The sequence below is a fragment of the Ovis aries genome, chromosome 23 (genome assembly GCF_016772045.2).
Source record: "Ovis aries strain OAR_USU_Benz2616 breed Rambouillet chromosome 23, ARS-UI_Ramb_v3.0, whole genome shotgun sequence".
Taxonomy (NCBI): Eukaryota; Metazoa; Chordata; class Mammalia; order Artiodactyla; family Bovidae; genus Ovis; species Ovis aries.
In genome coordinates, this window is record NC_056076.1 from 58,738,952 (window position 1) to 58,751,854 (window position 12,903).

At 50.6% G+C, this 12,903-nt stretch overlaps 1 protein-coding gene across 4 annotated transcripts in view; it reads right to left on the minus strand.

Moving 5' to 3' along the window:
- CCBE1 (collagen and calcium binding EGF domains 1) overlaps positions 1–12,903 on the minus strand; it is a 237,695-nt gene that overhangs the window by 29,618 nt on the left and 195,174 nt on the right. For all 4 annotated transcript variants that reach the window (XM_015103800.4, XM_042239137.2, XM_042239138.2 and 1 more), the window contains 2 exons: positions 7,079–7,213; positions 4,232–4,384 (listed from right to left, as the gene is read on the minus strand). In XM_015103800.4, the coding sequence (XP_014959286.3) occupies positions 4,232–4,384; positions 7,079–7,213 (288 nt within the window). The remainder of the gene's footprint in view (positions 1–4,231; positions 4,385–7,078; positions 7,214–12,903) is intronic.

Here is a 12,903-nt window from a genome sequence, read left to right on the forward strand (position 1 = left end):
TTGGAACATTTTTCTCAGTAAAACATGAAAACCAACCGTGAGCCCTCTGTGACTACGTGCTGAATTCAGTAGAGACGAGTCACTGAAAATGAAATATGGAGAGATTCTTCCAGAATGCGGCTGCCGGGGGCAGGCAGTGGGACACCACAGGCAGTTTAAAAAACTGGAATGGTCCTGCTCTTTGTAGCTGTGATGCTTGGAGGACGCAGAGGAAGGAGGACAGAGAGAATTCAAAGCCCAGGCTCAGCTGTGCAGTGAGTTGGGCTGTTCTACCACGAACCCGCTCTTCCCGACAAAGCGGGCAGGTCCCCGCTGAAGTCACTGTGAGCAGGAATGACTGCCTGTCTGCAGGGCGGGACGGACAAGCGTCAGCCTGCTCTCACCCAGGAGAGGCCCCGTGATCTGCAGCCCACAGCCCCCCGCCGCCCCCGCCCCCAGACTGTGGCTGCTTCATCTGGCGATGACAGCGTCCTTGGCTGAAAGTCGACCAGATGATCTGGCAACTTCGGGCCCAGGGCTCAACTCTTCGATGCTAATACGTTAGAATTTTCCAAACTGTATCTTTCAGGACACTGCCATTTGTGAGAGGCTTATGAGCGTGTCTTCAGAAAATAATTTTGGGAAGTGCAGGTTTAACCAAAATTAACATTTTTTAATGGCACGCGTGTGTGTTAGTCGCTCAGTCACGTTTGACTCTTTTTGACACTGTGGACATAGTCCACCAGGTCCCTCTGTCCTTGGGATTCTCCAGGCAAGGATACTGGAGTGGGCAGCCATGCCCTTCTACAGGGGATCTTCCAACCCAGGGATCGAACCCAGGTCTCCTGCATTGCAGGCGGATTCTTCACTGTCTGACACACCAGGGAAGCCCTTTAACGGCAAGCTCGGAACATTTAATTCACTCATATCATGAATCCTGCAGAAGCAAGAGCAGTAAATACATTCTCCCTGAACATCTGAACACAGAACCTTTCAAACAAAGAGGCCTGTTGACATCTCCCAGGACCACAAAGCCCTGTGGAAGACAACGTGGGAAAATGCTGTAATAAATGGTTGGTAAAATCGTCTTAAAATGAAAGTAACAGTAGAGAAGGTGCAAAATCAATCAATACTTAAGACCACTCTGATTTTTTTTTTTAAATTGAGTTCTCAGCTTTAGAAGTCAGACTGGTCATCACTTAAATTCTTGATCTCTTGTACCGAAACTTCTTGTGTGTTTGTGTATGTTTTAAAAAGTGCAATTCATCTTTCAGGAAAGGGAACAGGAGTGTGGTCACAGGACCAACTCAGCACAAGAGACTTAATTTCAAAGCTGCAGTGAGACCTTCCCGTCCCCTGGCTCCTGGGCTGGGCACCTCTCAGAGTCCACCTTGCCCACAAGCAAGGCTGGAGGTGAGGGCCTCCCGTCACAGTCCAGCCTGTCACCGCCTTTGCCTCAGACCCATCCCTGGACAGGGTGGCTCTAGAGGGATGAGGGCGAGGAAGCTGAGAATTAGTGCAAGAGGCGGAGGCCACCCGACACCAAAGAACAAGTCGATCCAGAGTCTGACATCTTCCCCTAGGCTCCGGAGACTCCATCCGACTCCTCTGGTCTCCGCTAGGTAAGGTCGGGTCTCCGGGCAGACCATGCTAGCCCCTCCCCCCCCAGCTGGGCAGCGCTCACGGACGGCTCAGGTCCTGCTGTTTGGAGATCTGTGGCTTCTAACCCCACTCAGCGGTTGTCGCTGCCCCCTCTGCTGGTTCTCTCTAGACGGGCTGCTCAATGCTGCCCTTACACCCAGGTAAACAGGACTTCACCTGAATAGATACGGGAGACAAAGACACAACAGGGTTACCTGGTGGAGGACCCCTCAACCCTGAATACTCACTGGAAGGACTGAAGCTCCAATACTTTGGTCACCAGATGCAAAGAGCCAACTCACTGGAAAAGACCCTGATGCTGGGAAAGATTGAAGGCGGGAGGAGAAGGGGTGGCAGAGGTTGAGATGGCTGGATGGCATCCCCGACTCAATGGACATGAGTTTGAGCAGGCTCCGGGAGTTGATGATGGGCAAGGAGGCCTGGCGTGCTGCGGTCCATGGGGTCACAAAGAGTTGGACATGACTTAGAGACTGAACAACCGCCCAAGCCCAGGGGCTCGCTGGCTCGGAGCACAGCTAGAATTCTAATTCCAAGACGAAAATTCAGAAAGCTGCTTTCTTCTTGCTGACTCTCAAGTCAGCCTACACACTAAGGCACCAGTGGCAAAGTGTGCCTTGTGTTTTGATTGTTCTTTTTCCAGTGATATCCTTCCTTTCAATGAAGGACATAACCTAAGAGGTTAAGTGGACGATTCTCCTCCCCCAAACCTTCTCCACCATGGGACAAAAAGGATTTTAATTCCAAATGCTAATTTTAAAAAAGTAAGTAAGTAAATTGCTCAGTTGTGTCCAACTCTTTGTGACACCATGGATGGTGGCCTACCAGGCTCCTCTGTCCATGGGATTCTTCAGGCAAGAGTACTGGTGGGTGGGTTGCCATTTCCTTCTCAAGGGGATCTTCCCGACTCAGGGGTCGAACCCGGGTCTCCAGCATTGCAGGCAGACGCTTTACCATCTGAGCCACCACAGAAGCCCCATAGGAAATCAATCCTGAGTAATCACTGGAAGTGAAGTGAAGTGAAAGTCGCTCAGTCGTGTCTGACTCTTTGCGACTCCATGGACTATACAGTCCATGGGATTCTCCAGGCCAGAATACTAGAGTGGGTAGCCTTTTCCTTCTCCAGGGGATCTTCCAAACCCAGGGATTGAACCCAGGTCTCCTACATTGCAGGCAGATTCTTTGGCGGGGGATGGCAAAAATCTTTTCTCAATCAACCCTGATGCTCAAAAGACTGTGAGCCCCTGCTTTTCTGCAGCTCTGGGCACCTTGGCCCCCTGTGCTTCAGGCTTCAGAAAGCGTCACACTGAGCCCTCTGATCGAGTCCAAAGATTCCCACTGCCCACCCCTGTGCCGACTCCATGCAGACATTCCACGTCATTCCTGCTAGACGGCGGCCTGCTCATGACTCAGCCCGGCTGCTCTCAGGGCTGGCTTTGTAGTTTTCCTGTGCCCGGCAGCTGGTCCCCAGCTGTTGGCTGTCCCTGGCTGATGGCCACAGTGTCCACCCTTTTTAGAATATCAGGCTACACGGGAGAAGCGCTACCTGCTAAGCGCCCAGCAGCCCTGGTCCCTTCCTCTCCCTGCAGTTCTCGGATCAGATGATTTGCCCTGGGAGCCCTCTCCCCGTCCGGAGACGGCCCAGGTCCAGCTGATGTCGCCAAAGAGAGGAGTGTTCCTGCCTCTTTCCCATTCTGAGGGGGCAGAGCCGGGCCCTGAGCTCAGGGAGATGCCAGCAGCTTCCGGGCCCACCGGGGTTGGATACGGGGACTCAAAGGCCCCATCTCCCCTCCCCACCACTTACAGAAGGCAGTACATTCAGGCGGATCACATCCCTAAACCATCAGACGTCTCAGCTGAAGCCGGTCAAAGGAATACAAATGAGCTGCTCAACTCTCTGAAGAAAGGCCAGCTCCTACAAGGCCTCCACTGGGCACACTAAAGGCAACAACAACGAGTGACTAGAAAATGGTCCTCCACTCTCTCCATCTCTTTTTGCCCTGACTGTGAACCAAACAGCCGCTCACGCGCAGGCATGGGGCCTCCGGCTCTGCTACGGACGGCACCAAGGTGCACTGCCGCCTCACCCAGAAGCGTTTCGTGTTTTTATTCAGCCCGTTCGTTTTCCTTGGGGGAACCCCGTGCGTCTGGCCTCATCCCTGTCCCTCCTGGTTTGGTCTCAGCTGGTCCCTGAGTCTTGCCCATCTGTCCACGAGCATGCCCTTTCTGTGCTGGATGCTGAGCTTCTCCCAGTACACGGGCAGCTCGCGAGCTTTGCGGCCATCAGGCACCTCGGTTCCCTGGGTCTCCAGAGGTGTGACCTTCTGTCCTTTCTCTCACCCAGATCCCATCTACCATTCACATACATGCCACCTCCTGCCTGTAGCTTCCGGGGAAACCTGTGGGTTCCCAAGTGCCTGCCTGCCCATCCATCCATCCATCCGTCTGTCCGTCCGTCCATCCATCCATCCACCTGTCCATCCATCCATCCGTCCACCCACCTGTCCATCCATCCATCCACCAGTCCGTCTGTCTGTTCATCCACCCGTCCACCCGTCCATCCTTAGCGGGATGCTCCTCTTGGCCTACTCACCAGTGTCGTTGGGGTATTTGTCTTCCTTGGTGCACGTCCTGCCGTCGTCCTCCTGGATGTAGCCCTCCCGGCACTCACAGCGGTAGCTCCCCAGGGTGTTGACGCAGACGTGCGCGCACAGCGTCTCGTTGCTCGTGGCGCACTCGTCAATATCTGGGTTTGAACCAAATGCAGAGAATACTCAGTCTCAAAGAGACCACTTTTGATACAAGCGGCCTGGCCCTTCTGCTAATGTCGGCAAAGGACATTCTGCCAGACCTCTGTCGCCAGAGCCTGGGAGAAAGCGGGAAGCTAGAGACTCGGGCCGACCAGACAAGAGCACTTCCGGCAAAGTCACCATGGCAACAAAGGGATGGTTGATGGGCTTCCTGGTTGGGGCTATGCTGCCACCAGGTCACGTGGGTCAGTGCAGGCGCCGCTAGACCCTAAAGGTCTCCCTGGAGGACTCAGCAGTGAAGTCTGCCCTAAACATTCTGCAGGGCTCCTTGGAAGAGGAAATGAGATAACGGATGGCAATGTGTTTTGGAAAACCACTTTCGTAGAAATCACTTCCTACCAAGACCCTAGTGTGCAGAGGGTTTTTACAATCCTTTTCTGACCACAGGCTCCTAACAGCGTGGTGGTGACCTAAGGCCCCTGGCTCCTTCCCAGTTAGAGCCGCTTCTGATAAAGGAAAATAGTCAGTGGGTCTAATGGACAGAGTTTTCCCAGAAAAGTTCGGCCCCATTGATGACCTAAACAGACCCCTACTGCGAGGCGGAAATGAGCCACGACACCATCAAACAAGGAGCCGGCGAGAGTCCTTGTGAACCATGTATGTCTCAGACCTGCTCCCCTACTGAACCGGTGGAAACCACACCGCCTCCCCGCAGGAGGAGAGTGGGATGCCCAGACTCCATTTCCTGCTCATTGGCTGTGGACACCGGGCCGGGGCCAGGACACAGCCCCAGACTGTGCACACACGTCCAGAGGAGAGGGCCCTGCCCCGCACTCCAGATGCCGGCTGCGACCCAGCCACTCCTGGACCAGCTGTCCGGGGCCCAGCTCTGGCAGACCCTGTGTGCACACGAGGGGCACGTGGTCGCCTGGGTGCTCCCCACATGGCAGTTCATGGCGTGTCACCTGAGGACTGACATGTCACAGCTGACGCCTCCTCTGCAGTTCCTCAGGCTGACCGCCTCTGTCCACGTGCCCTGAGCCCAGGGACGAGGCTGCCTCTACTGTCCACAGCAGGGAGGGCAAGGTTGCAAGGGGAGAGAAAGAGGTGGAACTCTAAGCCGCAGGCCAGCGCCGCTGGCCCCAGGTGACAAGAACTGGGTACCGGGGCCACTGCAACTCGAATCAGTCAGGACACCTGGGACCCCAGGTGCTGACCGACGGGGGTACCTCGCCCTCCAGAGGAAAGCCCACGGGTCCCCCTTTCTTTGCTGGTGGTTTCAACTCCATTCCTGGTCAGTGGGAGGCGCCATCCCAGGTGCTGCAGGAGAGAAGCCAGGAGACCTACCATCTAGAACGTTTCTTAAAATGAGGCTCTCTGGAGCCCCCGGGGCAGAGAAGGGGGCTGCTTTATTTCCTACTCAGATCTCCCTTCCGTCTCCCCAGTCCATCTTCGAGCTGAAACTCAAACTTCACTGTGCATTTCTGCAGATGTAGATTTCTGCATCTACTCTCGGGAGCCGAGGGGAGCGTAGGAAACATTTTTTTTTAAAGCAATAAGCCCAGGTGTTTCTGAGACAGTTTAGCCATGGAAGGACCACACTAAGATACAAGCAGCTCCGGGGACCAAGGACCATGAACCTGCCTCAGACACCCAAGGAGAACAGGGCTGGGAAGGCCAGTGAGAGAGGCTGGCGGGAGCAAGCCGGTGGGGACGGACGCGCTGACTTTGTCCAGTGGGCCTGGGCAGGCTTCAGCTCCCTCCGACCCACCTCCAGCCTGCCTGCCGCACGGACCCCTCCCCTTCCCAGTCTCTCTAGCCAGTCGTCTTCTGAGAGAGGCTGCTTCTCGTCTCGCTCCTTCCGCGTTTTCCCATCTCTGCTCACTAATGTTCTTCTTGTTAACCTTATTCTCATTTTCATTTGATAATATTCTCCTTCTCGTGTTCTTACATCTCACTGCCAGCAAGGATCTGAGTGGTACCCCGTCCCTCAAGGGTCCCTTCGTTTTCATAAACATGGTGGAGGCAGTGACCTCTAGAACAGTACCACCCCAACTCCATCCAGCACGTACCAGGATGTAAGTACCACCCCAACTCCATCCAACATGTACCAGGATGTAAGTACCACCCCAGCTCCATCCATACAAGTACCAGGATGTAAGTACCACCCCAACTCCATCCAACATGTACCAGGATGTAAGTACCACTCCAACTCCATCCAACAAGTACCAGGATGTAAGTACCACCCCAACTTCATCTAACATGTACCAGGATGTAAGTACCACTCCACTCCATCCAACACATACCAAGATGTAAGTACCATCCCACTCCATCCAACACGTACCAGGATGTAAGTACCGCCCCAACTCCATCCAGCACATACCAGGATGTAAGTACCACCCCAGCTCCATCCATACAAGTACCAGGATGTAAGTACCACCCCAGCTCCATCCAACATGTACCAGGATGTAAGTACCACCCCAGCTCCATCCAGCATGAACCAGGATGTAAGTACCACCCCAGCTCCATCCAGCATGAACCAGGATGTAAGTACCACCCCAGCTCCATCCATACAGTACCAGGATGTAACAGGAGGGATCAAAGTGGCCCCTGGGGTCCCCAGTAACAAAGAATGTCCAGTAGGATCGCCAGAAAAAGGCACACCCTCGAAGCTGGGAAGTAACACGCACCCAGGCAGTATGGCTTCTCCCGTCTCCGGTGCCTCTCCCGGTCATAGCGGTATCCTGGGTAACACGTACACAGCACTCGGCCAAAGTTGTCCGTGCACTGCTGTTCGCAGGGAGCCTCGGCACACACATCATAATCTGAAAGAGAAGAGTGTGAGCTCACGTCAACCACAGGCACTCGCTAGGCAGAGGCAGGGGCCACCCGCCCTGGCCAGGAACAGACTTTCCAGCAAACTCTCAGCTCAGGGTGAACAGTGATGCGGCCTGCTACATGCAGAGGGAATGAGTTCTCCAGGTCACAGGGAAACTTCCAGCAGCGCTGCAGCGGGTAACCAAGTGTTCAGCACCTCAAAGCTTCAAGGAAAATATCACTTGCGATTTTCCCCTGCATCACCTAGCCATTATTTTTTTTTCCTATAAGAGCATCATTACAAACTGCAATAGCTTATTGATTGGCACAAACTATGTAGAATGTGAAAGTAACCTCACATTCATCTAGCTCAAAGATCTTCAAATCTAAATACACAGGTCCTGAGGTGAAAGGAGATTTTCCCTTGGGTACTTGGACACATATAACTTTAAAAAGGTCAATACATAGATATTAAAGCTTCATGTTTATTTAAAATATTTTTTTCATGTTTATTCTTGCTAAAAATTGATCTGAGAATTTCCACTACAGTCAAGAATTGTTTTCTCTTTTGTTGCCTTCCCCTGTTCCTTTTCTAATAGAACAGCTTTCTTAAAATATAATTCCCGTAGCACAGAATCTGTCCTCTTAGAGTGTGCAGTTCAGAAGCTGACCACTTCTTTTTTTCCAATTGGCGAACAGTTCTCTACCACGTCGTGTTCCTCTCTGCTGTAGAAGTTGGTCTCTGTCACTCATCCAGAGAACAAAGATGCCTTAGACGGCCAGGTTCTGCTGAATTACCTGGGGCCTGTTTGCTCTTTTCCACCAGCTGCTGTAGAGAGGGGGATTCCTTCCTGCTGAACACTGAAGAACAGCCAGCCCTGATGATGGGCGTCGGCGTCACCATGTGAGGGGTGGAGGTGCTGAAAGTCAGGCAGACTCCCAGGAGGAGTATGAGGAGGCTGATGTCTGGGTGGCCTGGAGGAGCTGTGGCGGGTCTGCATGCTGGGAGGCGGCTGGGTAAGGTCGAATGGCTGGGGATGTCCTTCCAGCCCTAACGTGCAAACTGGGGCGGATGCTCTATTTCATCCAGAATCAAGGCATCTCCATCTTTCTCAGTCCTTACAAACAAACCGACGTTCAATGAGCCTCTGAAGGGACTTGGCTGTAAGTCCGGAGCTCAGACTGCATTTATTTCGGACTAGACCCAGCATCTCATTAATCAGTGCACTATCTTCCCCAGGTGCTGACAGACACACCAGTCCTGGACACAGAGGGAGCCTGGCCGTGCTCGGCCACGTTCGGAGCTGGAGTCGGGGGGCTGTCAGGCCCCGATGCGGGCGGGGTCAGCGAGACCAGAATCACGGCGAACTCCTGACGGCGTGGAAGGCGGCCCTTGCTCATTGCTCCTCTCCACAGACGTGTTCCAGGGTTGCTTTGCCTGTGTGTGTCCCTGATCAAACGCGTTTTCTTCAACAAAGCATCACCTCGAGGCGACCCACGTTCTGTGCTCTTTTTGCTTAAGAACAACGGCTCAGCCGGGATTGGCGGTGGGCTGCCCAGGGGTAGCCAGTCAAGCTGCAGGTGGAGCAGAGGGAAGTCGGGGGTCCGCGGTGACTATTATTATGCTCAAAGACCACCGATTTTGACAAACAGCAGCCCCAATCTCTTCCTGCATTCCAGCTCCCCTGAGGCACCACTTGGCTGATTCTTTCACGATTTCCCTCTGTGTCCCTGAGTGCCTCCTCCGCCTCCTCCTCCTCTGTGTGCTAAGTACTCTCTGTGCATTTCCAGCCTTGGATGAGATGCGTTCAGCTCTATCACTGGCTCCCCAACCACCTCCACACTTCCTACCACCTCCATCCTGCCCCTGTCCGCTACATGACATTTTTGTTTGATACGTCTTCAGTGTTGGCAACATAATGACAGTATAAAAACTATTTTTGGCTGAGTCTGGAAGAATACTCTAATTCCCTATCTTTTCTGGAAGGCCCTTTTGTTTTTCCTGGTATTAAAATAGTTATCTAGTACTACATGTGTATTAAAAAGCAGAGACATGGCTTTGCCAACAAAGGTCTGTCTAGTCAAGGCTATGGTTTTTCCAGTAGTCATGTATGCATGTGAGAGTTAGACTATAAAGAAAGCTGAGCACTGAAGAATTGATGCTTTTGAACTGTGGTGTTGGAGAAGACTCTTTGGAGTCCTTTGGACTGCAAGGAGATCCAACCAGTCCATCCTAAAGGAGATCAGCCCTGAATATTCATTAGAAGGACTGATGCTAAAGCTGAAGCTCCAATACCTTGGCCACCAGATGCGAAGAGCTGACTCACTGGAAAAGACCCTGATGCTGGGAAAGATTGAAGACAGGAGGAGGAGGGGATGACAGAGGATGGGATGGTTGGATGGTATCACTGACTCAGTGGACATGAGTTTGAGCTAACTCCTGGAGATAGTGCAGGACAGGGAAGCCTGCAGTCCATGGGGTCACAGTCGGACAACAACATGCACCTCAGTGTTCATAGCACTATTTACAATAGCCAGGACATGGAAGCACTCTAAATGTCCATCAACAGGGAATGGGGCAAGAAGATGTGGTACGTATATGCAGTGGAATATTAGCCACAAAAATGAACGAAATAATTCCATCTGCAGGAACATGGATGGACCCAGAGAACATCATACTAAGTGAAGTCAGACAGAGAAAGACAGATCACTTATGTGTGGAATCTAAAAATTAAGACAAATAAATTTACAAAGTGGAAACAGACTTCCAGGCATAGAGAACAAACTCGTGGTTATCAAAGGGGAAAGAGGAGGAGGGGTGAATCAGGAGTGTGGGGCTAACAGCACCCACGACTACATACAAAGCAACCTCCCAGGAGGCACTCTGTGGCAGAGGGAGCTCTATGCAGAATCTTGAAACAATCTATAACGGGAAAGAATCTAAAATATGTGAAGACATTACTAAGAACTGAGAACAGCGCTGGGGAGTGAGCCGGGTGCGAGGGAGACAGGCTGAGGAGGGTCTTAAGCTTTGAAATCAGTTCAGTTCAGCTCAATCGCTCAGTTGTGTCCACCTCTTTGCGACCCCATGAACTGTAGCACGCCAGGCCTCCGTGTCCATCACCAACTCCCGGAGTTCACCCAAACCCATGTCCATCGAGTCAGTGATGCCATCCTACCATCTCATCCTCTGTCCTCCCCTTCTCCTCCTGCCCCCAATCCCTTCCAGCATCAGGGTCTTTTCCAATGAGTCAGCTCTTTGCATCAGGTGGCCAAAGTATGGGAGTTTCAGCTTCAGCATCAGTCCTTCCTATGAATATTTAGAGCTGATTTCCTTTAGGATGGACTGGTTGGATCTCCTTGCAGTCCAAGGGACTCTCAAGAGTCTTCTCTAACACCACAGTTCAAAAGCATCAATTCTTCGGCACTCAGCCTTCCTCACAGTCCAACTCTCACATCCATACATGACCATTGGAAAAACCATAGCCTTAACTAGACAGACCTTTGTTGGCAAAGTAATGTCTCTGCTTTTTAATATGCTGTCTAGGTTGATCATAACTTTCCTTTCAAGGAGTAAGCATCTTTTAATTTCATTGCTGCAATCACCATCTGCAGTAATTTTGGAGCCCAGAAAAATAAAGTCAGCCACCGTTTCCCCATCTATTTGCTATGAAGTGATGGGACCAGATGCCATGATCTTTGTTTTCTGAATGTTGAGCTTTAAGCCAACTTTTTCACTCTCCTCTTTCATTTTCATCAAGAGGCTCTTTAGTTCTTCTTCCCTTTCTGCCATAAGGGTGGTGTCATCTGCATATCTGAGGTTATATTTCTCCCGGCAATCTTGATTCCAGCTTGTGCTTCTTCCAGCCCGGCATTTCTCATGATGTTTTGAAATCATGTATGCCTAAAAATGCCTTTTTTCAACCCTTGTCGGTAGTCTGTATACAATTCTAGGCCTGGAAAACTACCTCAGAATTTTGAAGGAAATGCTCCCTGTCATCCAGCTTTCAGGCTGACTGCTACATCCTGTGAGATTCTAATTCTTGATCTTTTGAATGAATCTCATTTTTTTCTCCTTTAGTTAGTATTTTCTTTTTGCTCTGGGGTATTCATCTCTCACAATGATGTCTTTATGTGGGACCGCTTCAATTTTTGGCAGATTCTCTGAATCTAGAAATTCCTGTCCTTCAGTTCTAGAGAATTTTCTTGATTTACCCTTTAATGATTTCTCCCTTCTTCCTCTGTTCTATGTGGAACTCAATCATTTGGATGTTGCATGCCCTGAACTGGTCCTCTAATATTCTCACAGTTTTTCTTTTACTATTTTTTTATTTCCACAATCTGTTTTTTCTTCAGGCTCTCTGAGGTTTTCTCAGTCTCATCTCCCAAGCCCTCCCCCATTCTTGTTTTATCAGGTTTTTAATCTCTGAGAATTCTCTATTTCTTCTGGCAGTGTTCCTTTCTAATAACATCATGTTTTAGTCCCACGGATGCTATACCGCTTTTGTATCTCACTGACGTATAAACTGTAGTTACTTTGAAGCCTTGTTCTTTCTGGGTGGTGTTTCCTCTAGGACTCCCCTCCACCCCCACCCCCACCACTGTATGTTTCTTATTGTAGATTTTCCTCTAATGACTGGTGATCCTGTTTGGACGTCTGCTGTAACTGATTCATGGTTAAATAGAATAACTGGAAAAAAATTATAGCTAAGTGGAAATGAAGCTACAAAACTAGTTAAATAGAAGGCTACAAAATTGGCTAAACAGAAGCTTTTTGCATGCAGCAGACTTTGCAAACACTGGGCTTCATTTAAATGCTTTGGCTGGTACATTTCAATGTTAGTTTCTTTAGGACTTTCCCCTGTGATTTTCAGAATGTCCAGAGAGACATTTCCAAGTCCTTACCTGATAAGTAAATCCTGATCCTGGAACTCATGGGGAGAAGAAGGCTGAAAGTTTCAACATTTAACGTATAAGCAATCCTTTACTAATTAAATGCTTCCATTTTCAGCATCAGAGCCCTGCCTCCATCTCTGACTGGCACCCTGCAGTCCCAGGACCTTCTGGGTACCCTCTCAAAAGAATCAGCGTCTCTGGTCTTTTGCTGGTCTTGGAAGGGGCAATATTTCTTCTCAGTGGAATGGAGGACAAGTTCTGGGGGTCTGACTTCTTCTTAAACAGATTTTCAGTCAATTCTCCCGCTGGGACATCTCTTTCCACTTTCTGGGACCTCTGTTTCAGGAAGCCTTTAGGTTCTCTGACTGCTAGTTGTTTGGGTGTAAGTTGGGTTGTTCTTTAGCTTGCCTGGATGCTGGTTAAGGATTCAGCTTGGCCTGCACTACAGCCTCTGCTTTCCAGGTTCCAAACCTGCATTGCTGCTCTCTCCTCTCCCTTCGTCTTTGTGGGTTTAAGCGTCTTTTGTGAACCCCCTGGTCTCCACGATACACCTTTCCCCTGACCTATTTTGCAGGATTTCTGGGGGTGGCAAGATTAGTGAATTTATTCAACTTCCCCTTTTTAATGCTGGTTTTCCAGTGACTACCAGCTTCCTGCCATGTAGCTTCATTGCCACAATTTCTCTATTTCTACTGGTTCTGTTTCTCTTGTTACCCTTCTCTGATCTTCAGAACCTCCCTTGTAAATCCTCATCTCAAGATTCTTCTCCTTAAATGCATTCTGTGTAACAGCACCAGGCCAG